The sequence below is a fragment of the Phoenix dactylifera genome, chromosome 1 (genome assembly GCF_051530095.1).
Source record: "Phoenix dactylifera cultivar Ajwa chromosome 1, Ajwa_hap1_PhDact_Kaust_v1.1, whole genome shotgun sequence".
Lineage (NCBI taxonomy): Eukaryota > Viridiplantae > Streptophyta > Magnoliopsida > Arecales > Arecaceae > Phoenix > Phoenix dactylifera.
The window spans coordinates 57,031,974-57,057,686 of record NC_143190.1 but is presented as its reverse complement, the minus strand read 5'-3'; the positions used below and the strand labels follow the sequence as shown (position 1 = coordinate 57,057,686).

The following is a 25,713-nucleotide window of genomic DNA, read 5'->3' as shown; positions in this document are numbered from 1 at the left end:
GCCAAACCCTCCACCATTAAGGTGGCTTTATATTAATAAATTCTTAGTTCCCAATATTTATTAATTTATTAAAAAAAATATTCTCATTTATTTTAAAGGGGACGGGCCGTGCCTGGCCCGGCCCAGGCCCAGTTCAGGCCCTTATGGGCCGTTCCAGGCTGGCTCGCGGGCCTTGCCGTACTTGGCCCACGAATCGTGCCAACCCAGGCCCTTATGGGTCGTGCCGGGCTGGCTCGCGGGCCGTGCCGTGCTTGGCCCGCGAATCGTGCCAGCCCAGGCCCTTATGGACCGTGCCGGGCTCGGCCCGCAGGCCAAAAATTCTTAACCCAGCCCGACCCTTTTTTATGGGCCGTGCCTAGCACGGCCCGTTACTGTAGCAAGCGGGCCGTGCCGGGCCATGGACGGCCCGGCCCAATGCCCACCTCTAAGTGTATTAGATTATCCCTTGCTTGGTAGTCGGTACAAAGTAATTTCATGATCCCTACAACATCTCATCAAAAGATGGAGGAGTCTATTTCTAGCATCACATGCCAATCAGTGCATGGAACATTCCAAAGTCTATTTGGCATATATCATGTGGGTCAATTTGGAAATATGGAAATCATGGTCGACCCGAGCCTTAGGCGACCGCCAGCCCAAAGGAAGGCCTCCGGCTCTGGGAGAGATGCTCAGTGCTTTAGGCTCCAGCGACCAACATAGGCTCGTAGTTGCCTGCCTACGATCCAGGCATCCAGCATGGCAACATCCAGGCGGCTTAGCCGTCTGCCCGGCTGCCATCCCCCGTCCATAGCCCATAGGATGATAGGACCTGCCGCCCTGGGACCATAGCCCGTCTTCTCCATCCGAGTTCCGACCATCCATCGTAGTCACCGGGGCTGAGGGCCCTCTAAAGTCTATAATTCTAAACTCTTCAACTCTTCTTCTTCAATTCTTGAGTTCTTCCTTCCGGCTTCCTCTTCCTCGGTTCCTGTCTTCCTGAGTTTCTCCGTCGAGTCCGAAGTCCGTCCTCGATAGTCGGTCCTCCTTAGTTCTTCCGAGTTCCGTCTTTCGCAGCTTCACTCGTTCGCCGTCCTCGGACCTCCCCGTCAGGTCGGCACTCCGCAGTCCGCACTCGACCGAAGAGGGATCAGGGAGGCGGCGTTGCCAGCGTGATGGCATCTCTTCTCCTTCCCGGCCCTCCGCCCTCTTCAGGTAAGCTTCCGACTTCCGGAGCCGATTTTCTTTTTTTTTTTTGTGACTTCAATGTTCAGTTTTCCGTCTTCCGAGTTCCGATTGACTTCCGGAGCCAACCAAGGGGCAAGGGGTTGGGGACTCCGGGATTAACGAGAAGGATTTTTGGGTTAGGAAGACAGGAGCCTTCCGGTTTTCTTTTTTTTTTTTTGCTGCCGAGAAGGATTTTTTTTTTTTTATAATTTTTGGAGGAAGGGGATTTGGGTCATGTTTCACCTTCTTTGAGCTTCCAGGATGATGTAATTTATGTGAAAAATAACACTTTTCTAAACGAATTGGGTCCGGATTTGAAATTCTAGAGAAGGGCAGCAACTTTAGTCAATAGAATTAAGTGGGGTGATGGGGAAATAAGGTCTATTTGAGGTTAAATACACCTTAGGTTCAAACATCATATGTCATGCCAATGTTGTTAGCCGATTTTTCTAAGTACTAATGATTTAAGTTTGATGTCAATGTAAGATATTAAATTCATAAATAAGTAATAAAATAGTAACATAAACTGATAAAAAGAAAATAATAAACCAAGTAGATTTATATTTGTTGTAATGCCCAATAGATTTAATTTTTACTTTCATTTTAAGTACCATGACTGAGTTGTCATCTATTTGTTATAATACGCAGTAGATTTATGTTTGTTGTAATGTCCAGTAGATTTAGTTTTTTCTTTCATTTTGAGTACCATGATTGAGTTGTCTACCATATATTTGTTATAATGCCCAGTAGATTTATATTTTTTCTTTTTTTTTCTTTTTATGTTTGTTCTTCCTTTTTTTTTTTCTTTCCCTGCTGCTCTGGTGGGCTCTGACACCCAGGTCAGGAAGTTTTTCTCCTTGGAAAAAAAAGCCAAGTTTACAGACATGAAGGCTTTGGTGTAAGCCCATGGAATCCTTCTATTGTTACCCATCAATTTGTTTCTGTTGAGAGTTTTCAATTTGGTTAATGCCAGAGTTTTCGGAGGGATACTTTTCTCTTCTCCAAAGTGGAGCTTTATTACTTTTTTTATAAACAAAATGGTGTTAGTCTGTAATGGGTTTATAATTTCTAGGAGACATCTTGGGTTGCAGGTTTCTGGTGATATCTAATGGGATAGCTGCAGGTTATAGTCTAATCCCGGGGGTGAGGTCTGTGGTGAGCATGATAAAAGAAAGTGTTCTCTTCAACAAGGCCTTGGCTTGGGCTATCTTCTAATGTGATCAGGTATGTTGTAAATTTTTTGGGGCAGGGCCTCTTCACATACATTGGAAAGCATTTGTGGTGTAGATTAATGCACATGCTAGGTTGTTAAAGGGTGTTGAAAGGTTTAGATTTCTAAACACTAATAGCTAAGCATAAATGGGCTCTATTCTCATAGCTTTTCACTACTTGTAAGCACTAATTTCGGAACATCTAATAGCTATTATTTTTAAATGAATTTTTAAAATATTTTGCATTTATTAAAAAAATTATCATTTTAAAAAAAGGGCTCTTTTAATGAGTTCGCCTTAGGCCCCCAAATGTATTGGGCCGCTCCTGATGGAAATGAGGAAATTTTTCAAGATCGAGCAATGGGTCCGAAGGAGACCTTGATAGAGCACAAAGAATGGCCATGGAGTTTCAAAGATCCTCAAGTATTGTCAAATTCAATGATGCAAGCATTGGTGGGGGTCACATTCCTCAGAGTTTTGCTGAATATTAATAGGACTACGATTACTTGGAGGCCTCCGCCACCAGGTTTATCAAAATAAATGGATTTGTGCGACCTAACTCAGCTGCTCGTTATGGGCAGGTTTTATATGCAGCATCAGTTCCATTATTGACCGAGTTGCATGCCGCTTGGCATGGACTTCAACTACAAATGGATGGATTTTTTTTTTTTTGCTACTTTGGCGGGTTCTATATACAATGCGTATACGAATACACCCAATAAAATCAAAAAACACAAGCTCGCGGAGTGCCTGTGGCAGTTTACCCTCTTCTGACTAGAGGGTGTACCCTGACTGGTGGGCCGCGTAGGTAGCCACCCAGTCGGCCGCCCTATTGGCTTCTCTGAATAAAATTCTGCTGGAAGGGGATTCAAAAACTATTATTCCTTGGATAAATGGAAGGGATACTTCTTTTCACCTAGCCTTAAGGAATGCCCAAACGTGAAGTTCTTCACATTCATGGTTCTCTTGTGTCCATGTCCTAAGGAAGGCAAATCAGGTTACTAATCATTTGGCGAATATGGCGAGTATCAACCAAATTGATGCAGATTGGACCGAAGACTATCGGCATTGTTGGCTCACCTAATCAGAGCATATGCATGTGCCATTTCTTTCACTCCTAGTAATGCTTTGTTATCAAAAAAAAAAAAAAAAAACAGAATAATGTAAATAAACAAAGCTCATTCATAGACACGAGTTCTATACAGAAAGAATTCGCAGGGATGATGAACATTAAGATATCCGCATCTGAATTACTGTGCAGATATATCTAGGGATGGAAATGGGCCGAGCTGGGCCGGGCTGCATCCCTACTTGAAAAGGCCTAATTTTTTTGGGCCTTCGGGCTAGCCTTGGGCCTAAAAATTATTGGACAATTCAAACTCGGGCCTAGACCGAGACCGGGCCTAAGCTTGGCCCGAACCTGATGAGCCGGCCCGAATACTTGTTTGGGCCAAAAACTGAGTTGGTCCAAAATAGATTAAAGTTTAACTATTTAATAACACAGGATTGCAAATGACATCCTTATTTTCAAAGTAGTTCATGAAGAAGTACGTCACTGCCTTATTAATTACCTTAGTCTCGCACTGTGATAGGCTTTTTGAGAAAAAGTTCAGCAAAGTAAGTGGAGCTTGATGAGTTAGGGATTGGATCAAATTTTGAAAACTCAAACTATGGCAAGTTTGACCAGTTCAAGGATCAACCAAGTTCACAAGAAAATCTTTAACAGGAGCAGCACAATAAGATGGATATTGTATCAAGTTAAGAAAAGATCATAGTAAAAGAGTCCATTAATTTTAAAATTACTCTAGAAAAGTTAAAGGATGCTACAATCGATCCAGTTATAGAAATTCAAAATGAGAAGTCAACTCATATAGAAGAGTCTTGAGCTGAAGCTATCTAAGATATGAATGTTTCTTGTAGAGATTTTGTCAATCATGCAAAAGAAAAGCTGACTAATTTTGAAGTAGTTTTGGAGATCAAGCAGCAAGAAAATATGCTTGGTAGAGATGATTTATTTTATGCCTTAGTATTCGACAAGGTTTTTAGTGTACCGATTGATTTTGAAGCTACTCCAAAGTTTGATTTGTTAGAGAACTCTATGCATGATGATTTAATTTCATATATAGAAGCCAATTGTATGCAATTAATTGAAGCTACTCAAGTGGAGGTATGTAAATATAGCCAAAGTTTTAATATTGATTACATAAGTATGGAGGTAATGACCGATCCTCTAGTAAGCAGTGGATGTAACTTGCAACTTATTGTTCGTTGGGATAAGCTGGATGCTTGAAATTTCGAAATACTGACAATGGAGTCAATACTGAGAAGAAGTATTGGAGAACATCATCGATTTCAACATATCCATCGAAAATGCCTAGCCCGCAAAGGAGTTATTGTTCGAGTCAATAAAGAAGCTATATTATTTAATTGGTTCGATGAGTTATTGCATGTTGTTGTGATTGTTATAATATCAGCAATGACTCCTATGGTGTTTCATGATGCTGATAAGTTCAACATTGTTAAAATAAACTTTGCAATGAAGGAGAGTATTAGAAGTCCATTGCTCATCCTACCAGTACTAGGATTCTGTTTCTAGTTTATCCTAGTTTTCTATTCTAATTCTAGTTAGGATAGTTTATCTTTTAGTGCTACTCCACTTTAGTTAGATGGAGCCTCATGTTTGATATTTTTGAGTTTGTTTTTTAGTTAGAGTAGTGGAATATTGATGTTTTATATTGTAGTGGGAGAGGGAGTGTGGTATTATAAATAGAAGAAGAAAGTTACATGAAGATTTTAGAGAGAATTTTTTTTTGTATATGGAGCATCTTGGATAGACGTGAGGTTTCTTTGTGAGAGGAGCCAAACTCTTTATTTTGGCATTTATTTTTTTTCTTTTTTTTTCTTCCACCACTATCTTCTTCTCATAATTTTTTGATTTTTTTTTTGTTTTATTTGTTTGGTATTTATTCTAGATCTTGGACAAGCATGGTTGATCTCCTTCGAATAGCACGCTATTTTATGAAATAGACCCCGCTATATTCTCATACGAAGAATCCCAAATGCATCATCTTTTGAAGTGTCCCTAAACTACCTAGGTACTTTTTTATCCAATCTGCTACCAAGTTTCCATTTTTTAGTATGTGCAGCAACCCGATCTCTATGGTTCCATCCATGACGGTAATGCGTTCCAGGATTAAGGCCACTACAAAAAATGTTGGTTTTGCCGACTGACTTTTTCCGACGCTAGGGGAAAGCGTCGGTAAAGTTTGGCTCAATGCCAACCTTTGCCGACGCTTTGTGTTAGCGTCGGAAAATATCAACAAACAACGACGCTCTAAAGCGTGGTTACAAGTTTAACAAACAACGACGCTTATACGCGTCGTTAGAAAACTTAAAACCCCCAACCCCTCGCTCGGCCCCCTCTCTCCTCATTTCCTATCGGCGATGCCCTAGCTGCGAGCGCGCCGACTTCCCCGTTGCCGTCGACCTCTCCTTCTGAGGTAAGCCACCTCCTTCTCCTCCTCCTCCTCCTCCTCCTCCTCAAACTAATCTCACCTTCATCCCTAGCCCAGATCGGCGATCGAAGATTCCGCTACTCCGCTGCCGTCGACCTTGCCGTCGTCTGAGGTAAGCCTCCTACTCCTCCTTCTCTTCCTTCTCCTCCTCCTCCTCCTCCTCTTTGTTTTCTTCTTGTCTTTAACTCTCGCCCGGCCCCGTCTCCTCATCCTCTGCCGGTCGATGCCCTAGCTGCGCGCAGACATGTCACCTCCATTCCGAGCGAGCCGTAGCTACTCCGCCGCCGTCGACATCGCCGTCGTCTGAGGTAAGTGATCCTCATACTCTCCGTATAGAAATTTTCCAAGCCATTCAAAGAATATGCCAATGTTTAATGCTCAATAACCATTGTTCTTAGTTGCATTGCATCTCATCATCGAATCTTGTGATAAGGTAGAACAAAAAAAAAAAAATCCCAGAGCAGATTCCAATCCAAGCTCATAATAACTTTGTCCAATTTCAAGCTAGCAGGTAATGGATCAGCTTCTTCAAATGCTGTCATATACTTCTCAATAGGATCATTCAGTGAAACCTGAAGTACAGGATAAAAACTTACAAGCTATATCTGCAGCAATGGAAAGAATGTAAGGCCATTTAAGTAATGAAAAGAGTAAAACCTCTGGAAGGACATAAGGGCTGAGTATAGAATTAGTGAATCCTGACAAAGCTTCTACACGGATAGCAACCTGCAACAACATCAGATATTCTCTAATGTAGGAAATTGCTCACAAGAATGAGTGCAGCTAAGCTGGGTTCCCATGACAAAAGCTCTACATATTTATACACATAGCAGTGCTCACCCAGAACATGTCTTCCTGCTGCTTATTTAGCTTTTCCTATACTACCAAGTACTTGGTTGCAAGATTAGTCCAGAGGGGTCATAAGCAATTATGTCTGACAATGCCATTCATCAGTTGTTTAGGGGCTCTTTGGCCATAATCTAAAATAAATAATCTTAATGCAAATGCTTGTTCGGTTCCTTTTCATAAAATTTATTTTGGAAAACTGACAGGTCATAAACCTAAAATTGAGTTTTGTGAAAAAAGGTCCCCTGTTTTTCATTAAATCTGCATTATATAAAATCAACTATTACTAATACATGCTATAATTACCTTACAGACTGTTGCTGGAAATTGAACCCGGGGGCCGCCGCGAAGCTGGGGAAGGAGGAGCTCCGCCGCGGGGAGGGCGGACGGCGGTGCGCCGGCCGGCTGCGTCCTCCTGTGCCCTCATGGGGTGTGTGAGAGAGCGGAGAGGAGAGTGCGTCCTGTCCTGTCCCGTCCTGCAAAAAAGAAGCCGGTGGCCGGGCTCCCCGGCGCCGGCCCTCCGATGCTTAAGTCAGAGGGGGCAAATATGTGGAGAGAGCAAGCCAGAGGGTGAAGGAGAATAAGAGGATATTGGTGCTTAATTGTCTGTGCTGTTGTGTTTCAGTCCCTCCCCCCTCTCTTTCCTCCCAGGCTCCCTTTTATAGAGGGATTTTATGTTGCCCGGGAGGTGACAAGGAATTTGTCCTCTTTTGTAATAATTGGGCACGATTTGGCCCATTAATGGCATAGTGGAAAATAAGGCCGACTCAGACCGGAACCAGGAAGTTGTCACGGTCGATCGGACCTGTTGGAGTAGTTGAACCGCCGGCCGTGGTAGGCCCGGGGTCCATGGATGGTAAGCGCATTTATTACCGAATGAACCGGCGGTCAGGGAGAGCCATACGCTTTGATGGTTCAGTGATCCGGAGATCGTCTTGAGCCGTGTTCATTAAATGACTGAGCGCATCGGAGACTTGAGGAGGTCTCATGCATTAATGGCAGGTCGTGCCAAATACCTGCGGAGATCTTATGCCTTGACGGCTTGGAGATAGCGACAGGTTGTAGTGGAGTTGTCAAGTCCCTTAGGGGGTTAAGTAGGAGTTGAACATCTGGTCAAGGCAATCGGCTCGGCAGGGGTGCCGAGCCGAGCTGGTCGCCCACTGGGGCGCCCTGTGGCGGGGTTGCTTCTAATGCTCCTGGTCGGCGCCCTTTGGTCGGCTCTTTCTAGCCGAGCGCCTTTATTCCGCGCGCTTTCCTCTCTGGTCAGCGCCTTCTAATCGAGCGCTTTTCTGGTCGGCGTCCTCTGGTCGGCTCTTTCTAGCCGAGCATCCCTACTTGGTCGTTGGTTGATCCGAGCGCCTCTTGGCGCTCCGGTCGGCACTCTTGGGCCGAGCATCTTTTCATATCGGCGCTCTCTAGCCGAGCGCCTCCGTGGCGGTATGACTTGGGGTTTTTCCCCCAACACTACCCCCCGACTTTCGAGTTCCAGTTGGCTACCAGCTGGAGCGCGGGAAGTAGCTTTAGTTGGGCCGTTACGAATTCCGAAAATTTTAATAGTTAGAAAATTTTATCGGACGCTTCGAAATGCCTTTAATAGGCGGCGTCTCTTCTTTTCCGAAAAGCCTCATTATTAGGGCACCTTTCGCGAAGCGTCCTTGCGTCGTGGGCTCATGATGGGGCCACACGATCTTCGATTGCGGACGCCTTTCCGCACGATCCGATGGGGCGCTTCAATGTTCGAAGCGCTGGCTCTAATTAAATGCGTCGTTCTGTCTTTTAGACCGACACGTGTTGTCATCTCAACGGGGTGCGGCTTTTCTTTTGCCGATCGGGGCCGTTGGGGAGGTTTATATAAACTCCCCCCTGGCCCTCCGTCCCCTTCCTATTGCCTTCTGCTTCTAGCTTTTCTTCTTCCAGCTTTTCACAGTCCGAAGTTCTTTTCTCCGGCGTCTTCCCCAGGTCCCCCTTTTTCTTTTTAATCTTTCTCAATGGGTTCTCTTCCCAGTGAGGTTGCATCTACCATGAGCGTCCTGGAGGTCGAAATGACCGAAGAGTGGTTTTTCCCTCTTCAGGGGTTCCGTTTGGAGCCCGCCAGGCGAAGGGATCGGATAACCGATCCTCCGGTAGGCCGGATTGGAGTGCACCTGGAATCACTCTGGGCCGGCCTCCGATTTCCTCTTCACGGCTTCGTGAATGAGTTGCTGACGGTATGCCAGTTGGTTCCGGCGCAACTCACTCCGAATGTCTGGAGGACAGTGATGGGCTTCCTGTCACTGTGTTTACTGCAGGGGATTCCGACCTCTGTCAACGTTTTCCGGCGACTTTTTATCTTTAAGTCGAATCCGGGAGACGGGGAGTGGCTTTACATCGCCCTTCGGGCGGGTCGGCCACTCTTTCATGGTGCCCCCTCGTCCATTCATGGCTGGAAGGAGAAATTCTTCTTCCTTGGCTCTGAACGGTCCTGGGGGTTTGACCCCAGGTGGGGGCCGGCCCAGCTTAAGTCTATCAACAGGCCCCCCCAGCTTTCTCCGCGTGAGCAGGGGATCCTCGACGCCATCCGCAGTCTCGGGGACGGCATCTTACTGAACGGCCTCATATGTGAGGACGCTTTGGTGAACGTGGGCTTGAGCTCGGCGCGTCCCCACGGTAAGTAGTTACAAGATGTCTCTTTATTTCCTTACTGTTCTAATGTTCTAATCCTTTTTGCCTTTGCAGATATCGCAAAGATGGTGACGAAAAGCGAAGTCCTCTACGCCCGTTTCCAGAAGAGGGCAGCCGAGCTCTCGGGCAAGCCCACCGAGCCGAGGAAGAAACAGAAGGTCTCGGCGACCCCAGCGCCCCCGGCGCCCCCGACGGCAGCGATGGCCGAGGCGGGTCCTTCTCGCCCCGCTCACTCCGAGGCGGGCCCTTCTCAGCCCGTGCGCCCCGAAGCTGGTCGGAGAGAGGGCGCGGATTCCGGGGGCTCGGGCTCCAGAGAAGCCTCGGTGGCGCCCCCATGCCCAGCGCCTTTAGCGCCGATTCCTGGTCGGCAGGACGCTTCAGTTGCCGACCAAGGGAGGAGTTCCGCGGGTTCCGTGCTTGCACGCCCCGCTATAGTTGTGCGGCGGTCAAATCAGCCGCTCGTTCGACCCCAACCCCCTAGCTCCGAGCTGGGGAGCAATCAGGGAGCCTTGGGGTCGGCTCCGCCTAGGCCAGCCGATGCTGGCCTTCCGGGCCCATCGGGCTTGGAAGAACGGGTGCCCCTCGCACTCACCTGGTCGGTATTCGAGGGTGATTCAGCCCTCGAAAACCCTCGAGTAGCGCGTGAGATATTCCGGGTCGCGCTGCTCCCAGCCGACCAGGCCGCGATGCAATCCATGAGCTACAATGCTTTCATGGACATGACCCGCTGTAACGCCGTCCGGGTAAGTAAAATTTTTCACCTGTGTAATCTGTATAGGTTTTCTAAAAGTGGCGCCTTATGTTTTTCTTTTCGTCTCTTTTACAGCATTTGCACGAGACGGAGATGCTGATGCACCTAGTCCAAGAATACCGGGAGAAAGCCCGGAGGTGCCAGCGCGATTATGACGAGGCCCAGGCGAGGTACCTAGCCGCCGAGGCGAAGTACCAAGCCGCCGAGGCCGAACGTCAGGTGCTCCAGGAAAAAGTTGGAGCATCCGAGGAGGGGGTTCGAGCTCTTACCGCAGAGCTCGATGAGGAGAAGGGCGCGCATGCACTGGCGAGGTCCGAGCTGCGCGCCGCAGAGGCTCGGTTGGCCAAGGCCGAGGAAGCGCTGGCCTCCCGTGAGCAGGAGGTGGGGAATGCCCGCGTTCGCCACTTAGAGCTCGAGCGGGAGCTAAGGGACCTCGAGCGGAAGGCCACCTATCATGAGGCTCGGGAGCTCGAGGCTCGGGAGCAAGCCCAGAGCGCGGTGGCGCTCTTTCGCGAGTCGGAGGAGTTCCGCGACCTCTTAGCAGAGGAGGGCGTGAATGGGCTAATCCAGGGCTTCCGGGACTTCCGCAACCAGCTGCGGCGGCTCCTCCCGGATTTTGATGTAAACCTGCTCCGACCGGGAGCAGGAGTCGAAAGGCTGGAGGCGGAGGCGGAGGCAGAAACTCCGGGGACCGACCAGGGAGGTCTGGCCGAGGCGGCCGGAGCCGTCCCCGAAGTTGCCGAGGTCGCCTCCGAGGCTATTCCTATCGCTGTTGAGGCCGAGGAGGTCCCGGCTGTTGAGCCTGCCGCCCCCGACACTGCCGAAGCCGAAGTGGTCGAGCTCGAGCCTTAGAGTGTAATTTTGTTATTTTTGTAAAGTCGGGATGGTCCCCCATACTTGTAAGGGCCGAATCCGAATTTTTGTACTTAGCCTACGGGCTTTTTGAAATGAATATACTTTTTTGGAAACTCGTCTGTTGTAGTCCAAGTTTCTCTGCTCGGATCCATTTTAGGTTCCGAGGACATGGGCCCTAGGGCCTCAGCTTTACCCGCCACAGGGTTTGGTTTTAGGTTTGGCTAGCCGAGCTCCATTGCTCGGCCCTTCGACCAGTGGTATAGCAACGCTTGTGCTTAAGGAATTTGGGCTCGGAGAGTCTTTCCGAGCCTAGCCCAGATTTCGACCAAGCCCTAAAGCAGTCACTGGGACAACTTTTTAGCAAAGTTAGTAAACTTTGGGTTCGAGCCCCACATTGCCGGGGCGGGTCGGATTCTTTTCCAGCGAATGGGTCGAATGCTCGTCAGCTCGTGACGGGGATTCAACACTGTTTATACCAAGTTTGTTGGTATCGTGAGTGTTTCACGCCGAGGCGATTGAAAATGCTCCTCTGCTCGGTGTCCGTTCTTTGAGGACGTCGGCAGAGAGAAATCCAAAAGCAGAATAGATAACGTAAAAACATTAAATAAATGGGTACCTTGTACCGTGTGCGTCCTTGCGCCGAGGCGACTGGAGACGCTTCTCTGCTCGGTGTCCGTTCTTTGAGGACGTCGGCAGAGAGAAATCCAAAAGCAGAATAGATAACGTAAAAACATTAAATAAATGGGTATCTTGTACCGTGTGCGTCCTTGCGCCGAGGCGACTGGAGACGCTTCTCTGCTCGGACTCCATTCTTTGGGGACGTCGGCAGAGAAATCCAAGAATAGAATAGACAATATAGTGACATTAATGTGGAAGCATTAATTAAATGGGTACCTTGTACCGTGTGCGTCCTTGCGCCGAGGCGACTGGAGACGCTTCTCTGCTCGGACTCCATTCTTTGGGGATGTCGGCAGAGAAATCCAAGAATAGAATAGACAATATAGTGACATTAATGTGGAAGCATTAATTAAATGGGTACCTTGTACCGTGTGCGTCCTTGCGCCGAGGCGACTGGAGACGCTTCTCTGCTCGGACTCCGTTCTTTGGGGACGTCGGCAGAGAAATCCAAGAATAGAATAGACAATATAGTGACATTAATGTGGAAGCATTAATTAAATGGGTACCTTGTACCGTGTGCGTTCTTGCGCCGAGGCGACTGGAGACGCTTCTCTGCTCGGACTCCGTTCTTTGGGGACATTGGCAGAGAAATCCAAGAATAGAATAGACAATATAGAGACATTAATGTGGAAGCATTAATTAAATGGGTACCTTGTACCGTATGCGTCCTTGCGCCGAGGCGACTGGAGACGCTTCTCTGCTCGGACTCCATTCTTTGGGGACGTCGGCAGAGAAATCCAAGAATAGAATAGACAATATAGTGACATTAATGTGGAAGCATTAATTAAATGGGTACCTTGTACCGTGTGCGTCCTTGCGCCGAGGCGACTGGAGACGCTTCTCTGCTCGGACTCCGTTCTTTGGGGACGTCGGCAGAGAAATCCAAGAATAGAATAGACAATATAGAGACATTAATGTGGAAGCATTAATTAAATGGGTACCTTGTACCGTGTGCGTCCTTGCGCCGAGGCGACTGGAGACGCTTCTCTGCTCGGACTCCATTCTTTGGGGACGTCGGCAGAGAAATCCGGCGATGGAGAACGAGCCGAGCTCGTCGGCTGAAGCCGGTGGACAGCGAGCCGAGCTCGTCTTGGTCAATGAAGACCGCATCCCAACGCATCGGGGCATCCCGATAAACCGGGGCATCTCGACGTCTCGAGGCATCCCGGCCGAGGTCGAGGTAGGAGCACGAGACGATCTCGTCCGGTCAGAGAGTACCGCTACTCAATAGTCGATGGAGCACGAGCCGAGGTCGTCCGGTCAGAGAGGACCGCTACTCAATAGTCGATGGAGCACGAGCCGAGCTCGTCCGGTCAGAGAGGACCGCTACTCTAGTCGATGGAGCACGAGCCGAGCTCGTCCGGTCAGAGAGGACCGCTACTCAATAGTCGATGGAGCACGAGCCGAGCTCGTCCGGTCAGAGAGGACCGCTACTCTAGTCGATGGAGCACGAGCCGAGGTCGTCCGGTCAGAGAGGACCGCTACTCTAGTCGATGGAGCACGAGCCGAGCTCGTCCGGTCAGAGAGGACCGCTACTCAATAGTCGATGGAGCACGAGCCGAGCTCGTCCGGTCAGAGAGGACCGCTACTCTATAGTCGATGGAGCACGAGCCGAGCTCGTCCGGTCAGAGAGGACCGCTACTCTAGTCGATGGAGCACGAACCGAGCTCGTCCGGTCAGAGAGGACCGCTACTCAATGGTCGATGGAGCACGAGCCGAGCTCGTCCGGTCAGAGAGGACCGCTACTCATAGTCGATGGAGCACGAGCCGAGCTCGTCCGGTCAGAGAGGACCGCTACTCAATGGTCGATGGAGCACGAGCCGAGCTCGTCCGGTCAGAGAGGACCGCTACTCATAGTCGACGGAGCATGAGCCGATCTCGTCCGGTCAGAGAGGACCGCTACTCTAGTCGATGGAGCACGAGCCGAGCTCGTCCGGTCAGAGAGGACCGCTACTCTATAGTTGTTGGAGCACGAGCCGAGCTCGTCCGGTCACTTAAGACCGCACCCCGACGTCTCGGGCCATCCCGACGAATCGGGGCATCTCGTTGTGGCGGGGCATCCTGACCGTGGTCAGGGTAGGAGAACGAGCCGAGCTCGTTGCCGGTGGAGAGCGCGCCACGAACTCACGAACATCTTCAGGGAGCCCGCGTAGGTACTCCATCATCCCGAGGCACCGGGGCATTCCAACCGTGGTCAGGGAAGAAGAATAAACCTGATGGCATGAGATAATCGGGAGAATTGGTGAGCTCGGAATAAGCACGCAAACCATCAGTTTATTGTGAAATGAAATTCATAGAATGAAATTCAATGGTTGAATAATGGGGAACCCCTTAGGGTTCTACTGGTGGTACACGCGGAGATTTTTAGAGCTCCAACTCCGCGGAATGGGAGTCCCATCTAGAGACTCCAATTTGTAAGTTCCGGGTCGGCGGACGCGCGTGACTCGGTATGGTCCTTCCCAGTTTGGGGCCAGCTTCCCTCGCTCAGTTGGTCGGGAGGCCTCAGCTCTTCTGAGGACAAGGTCCCCTGGTCTGAAAGATTTGACTTTGACCCTGGCGTTGTAGTACTGAGCTGTCTTTTGCTGGTACCTCGCCATACGAACTCGGGCGGCCTCCCTTGTTTCCTCGACTAGGTCAAGGTTGCTTCTGAGCTGCAAAGAGTTGGAGCTGGCGTCGTGATACTCGACTCTTGGAGAAGGAATCCTAATTTCTAGTGGGATGACAGCCTCCGTCCCGTATGTCAGGTTGAAGGGAGTCTCGCCGGTGGGGACGCGGAACGTGGTCTGGTAAGCCCACAGGACATTGTATAGGTCTTCGACCCATTGTCCTTTGGATTTGTCGAGCCTGGCTTTGAGACCCTGCAAAATAGTACGGTTAATTACCTCGGTTTCTCCGTTCGTCTGAGGGTGCGCGACCGAGGTGAAGCGATGGTCAATGCCAAGCTCGGAGCAAAACTCTCTGAAGTGAATGTTGTCGAACTGGCGACCGTTGTCAGAGATAAGGATGCGGGGAAGCCCGAATCTGCAGATAATGGACTTCCAGACGAAATCCCGCATCTTCTGCTCGGTGATCCGGGCGAGGGGCTCAGCTTCCACCCACTTTGTGAAATAGTCGATGGAGACGACCAAGAACTTTCTTTGCCCGGTGGCCAGTGGAAATGGCCCGAGGATGTCAATTCCCCACTGGGCAAAAGGCCAAGGGGAGCTGATAGAAGTCAAAGGAGCCGAGGGCCGGCGCTGAACATTGGCGTTCCTTTGGCACCGGTCACATCTTTGGACGAAGCCCATAGCATCCTTCTGGAGTGTCGGCCAATAGTATCCTTGGCGTAGAATTTTGTGGGCCAATGCTCGCCCTCCCAGATGATTTCCACAGATTCCTTCATGGACTTCGCGCATGGCGTAATCAGCCTCCGTTGGGCGGAGGCATCTGAGGAGGGGAGACGTGAAAGATCTCCGATAGAGCCTTCCCTCATATAGTATGTATTGGGTGGCGGAGCGCTTGATTCGGCGAGCCTCTCGTTCATCGGTGGGGAGGACTTCGTCTTGCAGGTAGCTGGTGAGCTCATCCATCCAGCTTGGCTCGAACTCAGTGCAGAGGGTCTGCTCGGGCTCGTCTGTGCTGGGCTTTTGGAGATATTCCAATACTGCCTCTTTGGGAAGCTCACTCATGCGAGAGGACGCCAGCTTTGATAGCTGGTCGGCCCTGAGATTCTCCGACCTGGCAACATGTTGAATACGAAAGGATTCCAAGGTCGAGATGAGATCCCGTACCTTCTGAAGATACTTCTGCATGGTCGGGTCTCTGGCTTCGAAGCCGCCCACAATTTGGTTGACGACGAGCTGAGAATCACTGAAGGCCTTCAAGTCCTTCACTCCTAGCTCTTTGGCTAGCTTAAGCCCGGCGACAAGTGCCTCATACTCCGCCATGTTATTTGAAGCAGGAAATTCGAGGCGCAAGGCTTGCTCGGCAACCACCCCCTCTGGGTTGGTGAGGATAAGTCCCGCTCCGCTACCCCCCGAGTTTGAAGAGCCATCGACATGCAAAGTCCATGTCAAACTCGGGGTCTGCTCCACCGGTGGCTCAGGTTCAGGCTCGACCTCATCCGGTATGGTGCACTCGACTATAAAGTCTGCGAGTGCTTGTGCTTTGATCGCCGGTCTGGGCCGGTACTCGATGTCGAATTCTCCGAGCTCAATGGCCCATTTAGTGATCCGATCCACACGATCTGATCTCTGCAGGATCTGCTTGACCGGCTGGTCAGTCAGCACAGCCACTGTATGAGCTTGGAAGTAGGGTCGGAGCCTCCGAGCCGAGATGACCAAAGCATAGGCGGTCTTCTCAAGCTTGGAGTATCGGGTCTCGGCGTCCCTCAAGACCCGACTGGTATAATATACTGGCTTCTGGAGTTTGCCCTGCTCTCGGACCAGGACCGAGCTTACTGCTACAGGGGAGACAGCTAGATACAAGTAGAGGAGCTCACCCTGTTGAGGCTTCATAAGCAGGGGAGGGGAAGCCAGTAGGTGCTTGAGCTCTTCAAAAGATTGCTGGCACTCGTCCGACCACAAAAAGTTCTTCGGCTTCTTGAGGGCTGCAAAGAATGGAAGGCAGCGCTTGGCCGAGCGGGAGATGAATCTCCCGAGGGCTGCCACTCGGCCCGTGAGCCGCTGTACCTCTTTGACCGTCCTGGGAGGCGTCATCTCTTGGAGGGCTCGGATCTTCTCTGGATTGGCCTCAATTCCTCGTTGTGTAATGATGAAGCCGAGAAATTTGCCGGAGGTGACCCCGAATGCACATTTGGCTGGGTTGAGCTTCATCTGGTACTTTCGGAGTGTGGAAAATGCTTCATTGAGGTCGGCTATGTGGTCTTGCGCCACCTTGTTTTTCACCAGCATGTCATCCACGTAGACCTCCATGTTTCGGCCTATTTGGTCTTTGAAGATCCGGCTGACCAGCCTTTGATAAGTTGCCCCGGCGTTTTTCAAGCCGAATGGCATCACTTTGTAGCAGTAGGTTCCCCCGTCGGTGATGAAGGCTGTCTTTTCCTCATCTTCTGGCGCCATGCGGATCTGGTTGTATCCGGAAAAGGCGTCCATGAATGCCAGCAGCTCGTGACCCGAGGTGGAGTCCACGAGCTGGTCGATGCTGGGAAGTGAAAAGCTGTCCTTCGGGCAGGCTTTATTCAGGTCGGTGTAGTCCACGCACATACGCCACTTCCCGCTGGCTTTCTTGACGAGGACCACATCAGCGAGCCATTCCGGGTAGGATATCTTCCGGATGAAGCCGGCTTCAAGGAGCTTGCCGACCTCCTCGGCTGCTGCTCGTTGTCGTTCAGGGGCGGCGCCTCGCTTCTTTTGTCGCACGGGCTTGCAGGTCGGCTTCACCTGAAGCCGGTGGACCATGACCTCCGGATCTATCCCTGGCATGTCTGCAGGCGACCATGCGAAGACATCCATATTGTCCCGTAGGAAGTTGACGAGGCGACTCCTCTCGTGTTCGCCAAGGCCAGAGCCGACCTGCATGGTTAGCTTGGGAAAGTTCTCTCGTAAGGGAACTTGAATTAACAACTCACCAGGCTCTACCCGCTCTTTCTGGGGGTTGACCCGTGCCTCCATAACTTCAGTTGAGGGCTGGTCAGTCGTTGGGGCAGGCACCTCGGCTGGTTGTCTTGCTTCGTGGGTCGCTAGGTAGCATCGCCTTGCCACCATTTGGTCCCCTCGAACTTCACCGACTCCCTGGCTGGTAGGGAATCGCATCAGCAGGTGGTGAGTTGAGACCACTGCTCGGAGGGCGTTGAGTCCTGGCCTTCCGAGGATGGCGTTGTAAACCGAGGGCAGGCGTATTACAAGGAAGCTCATACCCACGGTACTCTCACGAGGGGCGAGCCCGGCTGTGACCAGAAGGTCGATCTCGCCCTCTACTGGGACTGAATCCCCAGTGAATCCAACTAGCAGAGCATTCATCCTCCGTAGCTGTTCTTTTGTCATCCCCATTTTGCAATAAGCATCAAAATACAAAACATTCGCCGAGCTTCCATTATCAACCAGGATGCGTTTTACATCAAATTTATTTATGATCATGGAGATGACCACGGCATCATCATGGGGAGTTTCGACTCTAGATCATCATCTGAGAAGGAGATGGCTTCAGAGGTGCTCGGGCGCTTCGAGGAGGCTTCTTCCCCTGAGGCTTCCCCAGCCGAGGTCCCGCCTCGGATAGTGTTGATGACGCCGGTGATGGGCCTGTTGGCATTTGAACCTTCAGGCTGTGCTGCTCCTTCGGCTGGCTTCTTCCCTTCACGCCGGCCTTGCACAAACCGATCGAGCACCCCTCGGCGAATGAGTGCTTCAATCTCATTTCGGAGCTGATAACAATCCTCGGTATCATGGCCGTGATCCCGGTGGAAACGGCAATACTTCCGGAGATCACGCCGGATTCTGGTGTCTGGCTTCGGAGGTGGGAGCTGGATGCAATCCCGACTCTCAATCTCCATGAGGATTTCAGCCCGAGGAGCATTGAGGGGAGTATACTTTTCATACCTCCCTTCGGGTGCACGGGCCTGCAGTGGGAACCTCGGGCGGAGTGGTGACCTCTGAGTGGCGGTCCTCTCAACCGGGGTGGACTCTTTGGGCGGGGCAGACTTGGCTCGTTGCGGAGACGGGCTTCTGGGCTGGCCGCGCTCCTCGCGACGTCTCTTCTTGGGGTTCTGCTCGGTCCCGCCCCGCCTAACCGCCACGGCTTCTTCTGCCTTGGCATACTTCCGCGCCCGAGCGAACATTTCGGTGAAGTCCGTGGGGAAATTCTTCTCGATCGAGAAGAGGAATCTGTAGGACCGGACTCCAGTCTTCAACGCCGACATGGCGATTGACTGGTCAAGCTCCCGGACCTCCCATGTTGCGGCGGTGAACCGGTCCAAGTACTCCTTGAAGGATTCTCCCTCCTTTTGTTTGATATCAAGGAGGGAGTCGGATGTCCGCCGCTGGGGCTGGCTGGCGGCAAAGTTGCCAACAAATTGTCTGCCGAGCTGCTCAAAGGAAGAGACAGTACTCGGCTTCAGCCCGGTGAACCAAAGCCGGGCTGGCCCTCGGAGTGTCGCCGGAAAAGCTTTGCACATCATGGCCTCCGAGGCTCCTTGTAGGGCCATTAAGACCAGGTAACTCTCCAGGTGGTCAAGGGGATCAGCCTTGCCGTTGTAGGGCTCCACCTGGGACATCTTGAACCGTAATGGGACCGGTTCACCTTCGATCTCCGGGGAGAAGGGTGACTTCGTAGTGAACTCGAAGTCGTTATCACATCCTGATTTTCTCCCGTGGAGTGCCTGGATTTGGCGCTCCAGCTTCTCGACCTTCTTGTCGAGTTCATCATTCTGGAGGATCGCTGCAGCGGTTCGTTCGAGCGCAGGTTGCCCTGGAACCGACTCAGCTTCTGAAGGCTGTGGCCAGCCTCCGTAGCCTCTGGCTGGGCGCTCTCTCCAGAGGGAGGCCTGGACTTGAGAGTCCTGACCTCGAAGGGGAAGTTCGCTTGTAGGAGGCTCCGGTTGAGCTGGAGCCGGAGGAGGCGGTGCCGTTGGGATGCCCCTGGATTGCAAGCTTTGGACAGCGGTAGCCAAGGCTTGCACTTGTTGCACCAGGGCATCAAACTGCTCCGGCCGAACTTGAGGGGTTGACTCGGCCGGAGGTGGTGAGTTCCGGACGGAATGCTCAGGACTGGATGGAGGACGTCGAGAGGCATTGGAAGCCCCTTTGCTTCTTAGCTTCATGGCAGCGAACTCGGGCCCTTCCTCTAGCGCCAACTGTTGCTGGAAATTGGACCCGGGGGCCGCCGCGAAGCTGGGGAAGGAGGAGCTCCACTGCGGGGAGGGCGGACGGTGGTGCGCCGGCCGGCTGCGTCCTCCTGTGCCCTCCTGGGGTGTGTGAGAGAGTGGAGAGGAGAGTGCGTCCTGTCCTGTCCCGTCCTGCAAAAAAGAAGCCGGTGGCCGGGCTCCCCGGCGCCGGCCCTCCGATGCTTAAGTCAGAGGGGGCAAATATGTGGAGAGAGCAAGCCAGAGGGTGAAGGAGAATAAGAGGATATTGGTGCTTAATTGTCTGTGCTGTTGTGTTTCAGTCCCTCCCCCCTCTCTTTCCTCCCAGGCTCCCTTTTATAGAGGGATTTTATGTTGCCCGGGAGGTGACAGGGAATTTGTCCTCTTTTGTAATAATTGGGCACGATTTGGCCCATTAATGGCATAGTGGAAAATAAGGCCGACTCAGACCGGAACCAGGGAGTTGTCACGGTCGATCGGACCTGTTGGAGTGGTTGAACCGCCGGCCGTGGTAGGCCCGGGGTCCATGGATGGTAAGCGCATTTATTACCGAATGAACCGGCGGTCAGGGAGAGCCATACGCTTTGATGGTTCAGTGATCCGGAGATCGTCTTGAGCCGTGTTCATTAAATGACTGAGCGCATCGGAGACTTGAGGAGGTCTCATGCATTAATGGCAGGTCGTGCCAAATACCTGCGGAGATCTTATGCCTTGACGGCTTGGAGATAGCGGCAGGTTGTAGTGGAGTTGTCAAGTCCCTCAGGGGGTTAAGTAGGAGTTGAACATCTGGTCAAGGCAATCGGCTCGGCAGGGGTGCCGAGCCGAGCTGGTCGCCCACTGGGGCGCCCTGTGGCGGGGTTGCTTCTAATGCTCCTGGTCGGCGCCCTTTGGTCGGCTCTTTCTAGCCGAGCGCCTTTATTCCGCGCGCTTTCCTCTCTGGTCAGCGCCTTCTAATCGAGCGCTTTTCTGGTCGGCGTCCTCTGGTCGGCTCTTTCTAGCCGAGCATCCCTACTTAGTCGTTGGTTGATCCGAGCGCCTCTTGGCGCTCCGGTCGGCACTCTTGGGCCGAGCATCTTTTCAGATCGGCGCTCTCTAGCCGAGCGCCTCCGTGGCGGTATGACTTGGGGTTTTTCCCCCAACACAGACAATTATCTAGTCCATCTAAAGATGAAATTTGAAAATGGCATACCAACTTTTGGGTCCAAATAATAGTGAACCAAAGCTAAGAGAGTTATCTGCAGCTTACAAACCATAAGATGAATTGGTTGGGCCCTGACCAATCTTTCCCTCATAAAATACAAACTATAAAAACATAATAACCACTCTTATGATATGCCATTTCATATAGTTGATGCGTCAAAGGAAAATAGATATGTTAAAATATAGACCTGATGATCATTTTTCTTTATTTTTTAGAAAACCATAGGAACTTCAGTAACTACCTTCCTTATGTCTCAAAAACTTGATGAAAAGGATGAATTAGATGCATACCATGCCTCCTCTAGTTGTCCAAGAGAACCCTTCCCTTTTGGTAATAATTCTATGAAGGATTTGTCTAGCAACATCAACCTGTAGAAAATTAAACTTACCATCTTGTAAGTAACCTCTAAGAGAAAGAAAAGGGAAAAATGATGGAATAAGATATTCAGAACAATTTCCAATTTTCTGGCACAAAGTAGGTATGAAGACTAATAGCCTTTAGAAAATGGAGCAATGATATCAGATACTCAAGCATCGCAAGTAGGAAATAGGACAAACATATAAAGCACAATAGTTGACTTAAATTAAAAAACAGGCAAAAGCAATCTTGGATTTTTTTCCCCTAATTGATAAAATGAAGACCTTAGCAGTCCAGATTTTTTTTAGTATTATTGTGGAAAATTTTATCCTTTAAAGCAAAAAATAATTGGAATATAACAGAAGGAAATTAGAAATCATTAAGAAGATAAATTCACAAGGAAAATCCTAAAACATAAATGAACAAATGGAAAGAATGGCGAGGAAAAGAAATAACATAATGCAAGGAGGTTACACCATGTATTAGTAGCTGCAGGAGTGCACCTCAACACTATATGGCGTCACTTTTGGTCCAAAATATAGACAAAAACAAGTCTGTTTCATGCAAAGGACACAGAAATGACCAAGAAAAGCAGTGTAAATGAGTGCACATAGAATATCATAAATTGACAAGGTATGAATGTAAAATTAAGAACTATTGGCTATGACTAAAAGTGTTGTTGGTCATAGATAACCAAGTCCAACCAGAGCAAGTCCCTATATAGACACTGAAACATGGACATAATTTACTTGTTTTGGCATAACCAGTTTTAACCAATATGTTCCGTATGCATATATGCCTTTTAATATTCCGCCAATTGATGAACTGAATTCTACTAGTTTGGTTATGATAGATTTTGAATGAGAGCTGGCTAGTTTCTTAATAGTAAGTAAAACATTAGTTTTATGCATTAAATTATTTTACAATTTATAAATTATTTATATACTTTTAATATTTAACTAATATTGATTCTTTTTGTGCATACTAGATTACAATATGCCGCGAGGAAAACGTTTCAGAGATATTGAGTTTCAGCACACATCCGTGGGACCAAAGACTCATATACAAAAATTAACAAACAATTGGCATTCTTTTTGATCAAAAGTCCAATTTTGATCTTTGCTTTTGGGTGTTTTTTCCGGATTTTCAGATATCGTAACTTTTTTGCTTATATTGTTGATTGAGTTCTTTATTATGTGTGACTGTAAGTACAGGCAACCTAACAAATGACAAGGAGAGCTCTTTCCTACATCATTCTTTATCACGTATTGTCAATTTATGCTTCTGGTGGCTTCACATGTTTATCTTTCATTGATGTTTTGCTTTTTTTCTTTTTTCTCCTTTCCACATATAAGTTTATGTCTCTTATTTTCTTATCATCAAATAATATTCGCAGAACACCTCCTTGTTAAATGGCATTCCTATTGTTTACATCAAGATTCTTGTACCTTTCGAAGATTAAAATCTGTTGCTTTAAGAGCTAATATTTGGACCAGCTTAGATGATCATGTATTGTAGCAATGTGATGTTACTGACTTCTTCCCTCCATAGCTTAGACTTATACCTTGCTTGTTCTCTATTTATGTGCATGTTCTCTATTCATGATCATTTTTTTGATTAATGTAGCATAAAAACCATCTTACTTTATCTCAGTGGACTTTTGGATGGCTGATTTCCTTTTGAAGTGCAAGACCGAGGGTTGCTGTAGTTACACAATCCTGAGTTCTTAGGGATGCCTGGTTCTTTGTGAATGTGACTGCCAGTTTCCGTGAAGGTTGAGGATAATGCATCAAATGCTTCTCTCAATCTGGTGGCTTTTATTTCTTTACAGTTCTACACTTCATCTCTACTTATCCATGCGGGAGATATCTCATGGACATGTAATGGGGGTTCCAACAGTGCCATAAACTTGTTTAGTATTGACAAATGTGATAAATGCAATTGCAATTAAAGAAAGTCCCTTTAACTGATGACATGTGAGATGAAGAAGAAACAAATGAAACATGTGATATTTATTAATTGTGAGAGAATAAGGAGTTTGGTGCCGGAATACAATATAGTTGAGAAGACTATCTTAAATATTCTCAATTCAGAAGAGGATGGTGGCAGTTATAAGAATATTAAAAGTAATGTACTTTTAATATTTAACTAATATTGATTCTTTTTTGTGCATACTAGATTACAATATGCCGCGAGGAAAACGTTTCAGAAATATTGAGTTTCAGCACACATCCGTGGGATCTACTTCTGATCGTTCCCAGCAGCCCGATGAGCCCCATACTCAGTCCGGGTCCCAGTCTGAGCACACCCCACCTGCAGATTGTCCATACACGGATGACGTGGACGTCCTGGGTAATTTGATTTATAGTTTTTATATTAATTTCTCTTACAATCTAACTATTTTAAATCATTTACCTTTAATGGACTTGTTATTTTATAGATGGACTGGGGAGAGTGAGGAGAACACGAGGGCCCACTCGAGCACGGGACGTATGGAGCCTACCTGAGGATGAGAAGATTGTCGTCCATTGCAACGAACTGGGGCAGCCCATCAAGAATGCTGCAAGCATTTTATCCACTTTTTTAGGATCAGTTGCGCGGAAGGGACAATTGTGTCTGCTCAACTATACGAAATGGAATGAAATGTTTCCTTTGTATAAGATTGAGCTTTTTAGAGTTGTTGAGGTAAAGAATTGAAGTTGCTTACTATCTTCAATTATTTTTTGATTTAACATTGATATAACATTTTTGACTTTGATGTAGACAAAGTTTGTCCTTCCTGCAAATAGCCATGATTGGGTGCTGAAGTCCGTCAACCGCAAATGAAAAGAATATAAGGCAAAGCTAAAGGCGGATTGGAAGCACGAGGGCATGACTGAAGAGGAGGTGGCCCGTGTTTGTCCTCCAGATGTAATCTCTCATCAGTGGAGGGAGCTTGTCCACTACTGGTTTTCCGAGAGAGCTCAGGTTGTGTATATTTTTTCAATACCTTAGATTGTATTTAATATTATTATAGATTAGAAATTTATACATTGTATAAATTACATTGTTTATTGTTTTTCGGGGAAGACATATTCCAATATTGGTAGAGCTGCTCGAGCATCGCAGACTGTTCCTCACACTTCAGGCTCCATGAGTTATGCGAGGCGTAGAGCTGAATTCGTAAGTTTTTTTGAAACTCTTTAAATTTATCTTAAATTATTCTATCATATAGCATGTATACTCGTGAAATATACTTTTTGTTGTAGATGGATGATAATGGGAGGGAGCCTGGTAGGGTGGAGTTTTATAAGATGACTCACACCCACCGAGATGGCAGCTTTGTCCGGGAGGAGTCAAGAGATATAGTTGTATGTATTCATCTTTGACTTGTGCTGTATTTTTTTTTGGTTCTATTATTCGCATACATTAATTTGATTTTTTTTTGAGAGATATAAGATAGGGCAACAAATCTTATTTCAGAGCACGTCGGGGGGTCATCATCATCCGACACGAACAATCATATTGAAGCTCAAGTGCTTGCTGAATTGATGGGCCCAGAGCGTTATGGTCGAGTGCGGGGTTACGGCGTTGGAGTTACCCCCACAAGTTGTCTTCAGTGGGCACATATATAAGAAATGCCAGAGAAGGTAGTAACACTGCAGAAGTTCATCATCTTCAAGCAACTATTGAAGAGCTGAAGCAAAACCAAACAAATTTGCAGTCTCAGCTTACGAATATTACATCCATGTTACAACGATTTCTACCTTCTCAGGTAAATAACTATATATATTTCAATACTTTACATATTATCAATATGATATATGAGTTAATGTATCACATTATTCCTAACTTTTAAGGTTTCTCTTTTTTTTTTTGTAGATTTTTGATTCTTCAAACGCTTGTAGACATGATGATGATTGAGCTGAATCCCGTCCCTGATGCATTCTAGATTATCTTTTATGAGTTTGATATGTATATGTTTCTTATTTTTCAGAGTACATTGTAATTTGAAGTCTATTAAGCAAATTTTTAATCAGATATGACAATATTCATATTTCGAATGATCTGAGTGTTTGTGTCAATGTATCAATTTAATACAGGTTTATATTGTTATAATGACTGTATTGTAATGTGTGTTATATAATATGAATTCGTGTTTTTATTTTTTTTTAAAAAACAATTCCCGACGCTTTTAAGCGTCGGTAAAAGACCCCGTGGCACAGTACTGGCACGCTTTCACCGACGCTAAAAAAACTTCGTGGGACAGCACTGGCATAAGGATCTACCGACGCTTAAAAGCGTCGTAAATTTCCGACGCTAAATAGCGTCGGCGGAAACCAGGGAATTCCATACCGTCGGGTTATTGCCGACGCAAATGCGTGTTTTTTGCCGACGCTATATAAGCGTCGGCATATCCCTGTTTTTGCCGACGCGTTCGTCATGCATCGGCAAAAAATTATGCCACTCTGGTATAATCGACGCTTTGGCGACGCTTTAGATTGCGTCGGCGGTACTTTAGCCGACGCTTATAAGCGTCGCTATAGGTCAACAAAAGCGCCGGGATAGCTCAGTTTTCCTGTAGTGCCGGCGTTGAGGTTAGAAGGGATAGACTCACCCTGTCTTGATGATACCAAGCAAGGTGAGGAAATCACTAT

The 25,713-nt window shown here is 48.3% G+C and overlaps 1 protein-coding gene across 8 annotated transcripts; it reads left to right on the top strand.

Annotated features, from left to right (window-relative positions):
• The first annotated feature begins 483 nt into the window (after positions 1–483).
• Positions 484–25,116, top strand: LOC120110438 (uncharacterized). Of its 8 annotated transcripts, none has more exons than XM_088707534.2 (10): positions 489–1,191; positions 2,295–5,914; positions 5,987–6,041; positions 6,162–6,237; positions 22,730–22,850; positions 23,255–23,428; positions 23,517–23,761; positions 23,840–24,238; positions 24,325–24,830; positions 24,938–25,116. In XM_088707534.2, the coding sequence occupies exons 6-8, from the start codon at positions 23,263–23,265 to the stop codon at positions 23,900–23,902; spliced, it is 474 nt and encodes a 157-aa protein (XP_088563660.1). In that variant the 5' UTR covers positions 489–1,191; positions 2,295–5,914; positions 5,987–6,041; positions 6,162–6,237; positions 22,730–22,850; positions 23,255–23,262; the 3' UTR covers positions 23,903–24,238; positions 24,325–24,830; positions 24,938–25,116. The 8 variants fall into 8 exon arrangements, with proteins under 8 accessions (XP_088563654.1, XP_088563660.1, XP_088563663.1 ...); XM_088707537.2 differs by having other exon boundaries at positions 2,295–6,041; positions 23,840–24,043; positions 24,146–24,238; XM_088707524.2 differs by having other exon boundaries at positions 2,295–6,041.
• The last annotated feature ends 597 nt before the right edge of the window (positions 25,117–25,713 follow it).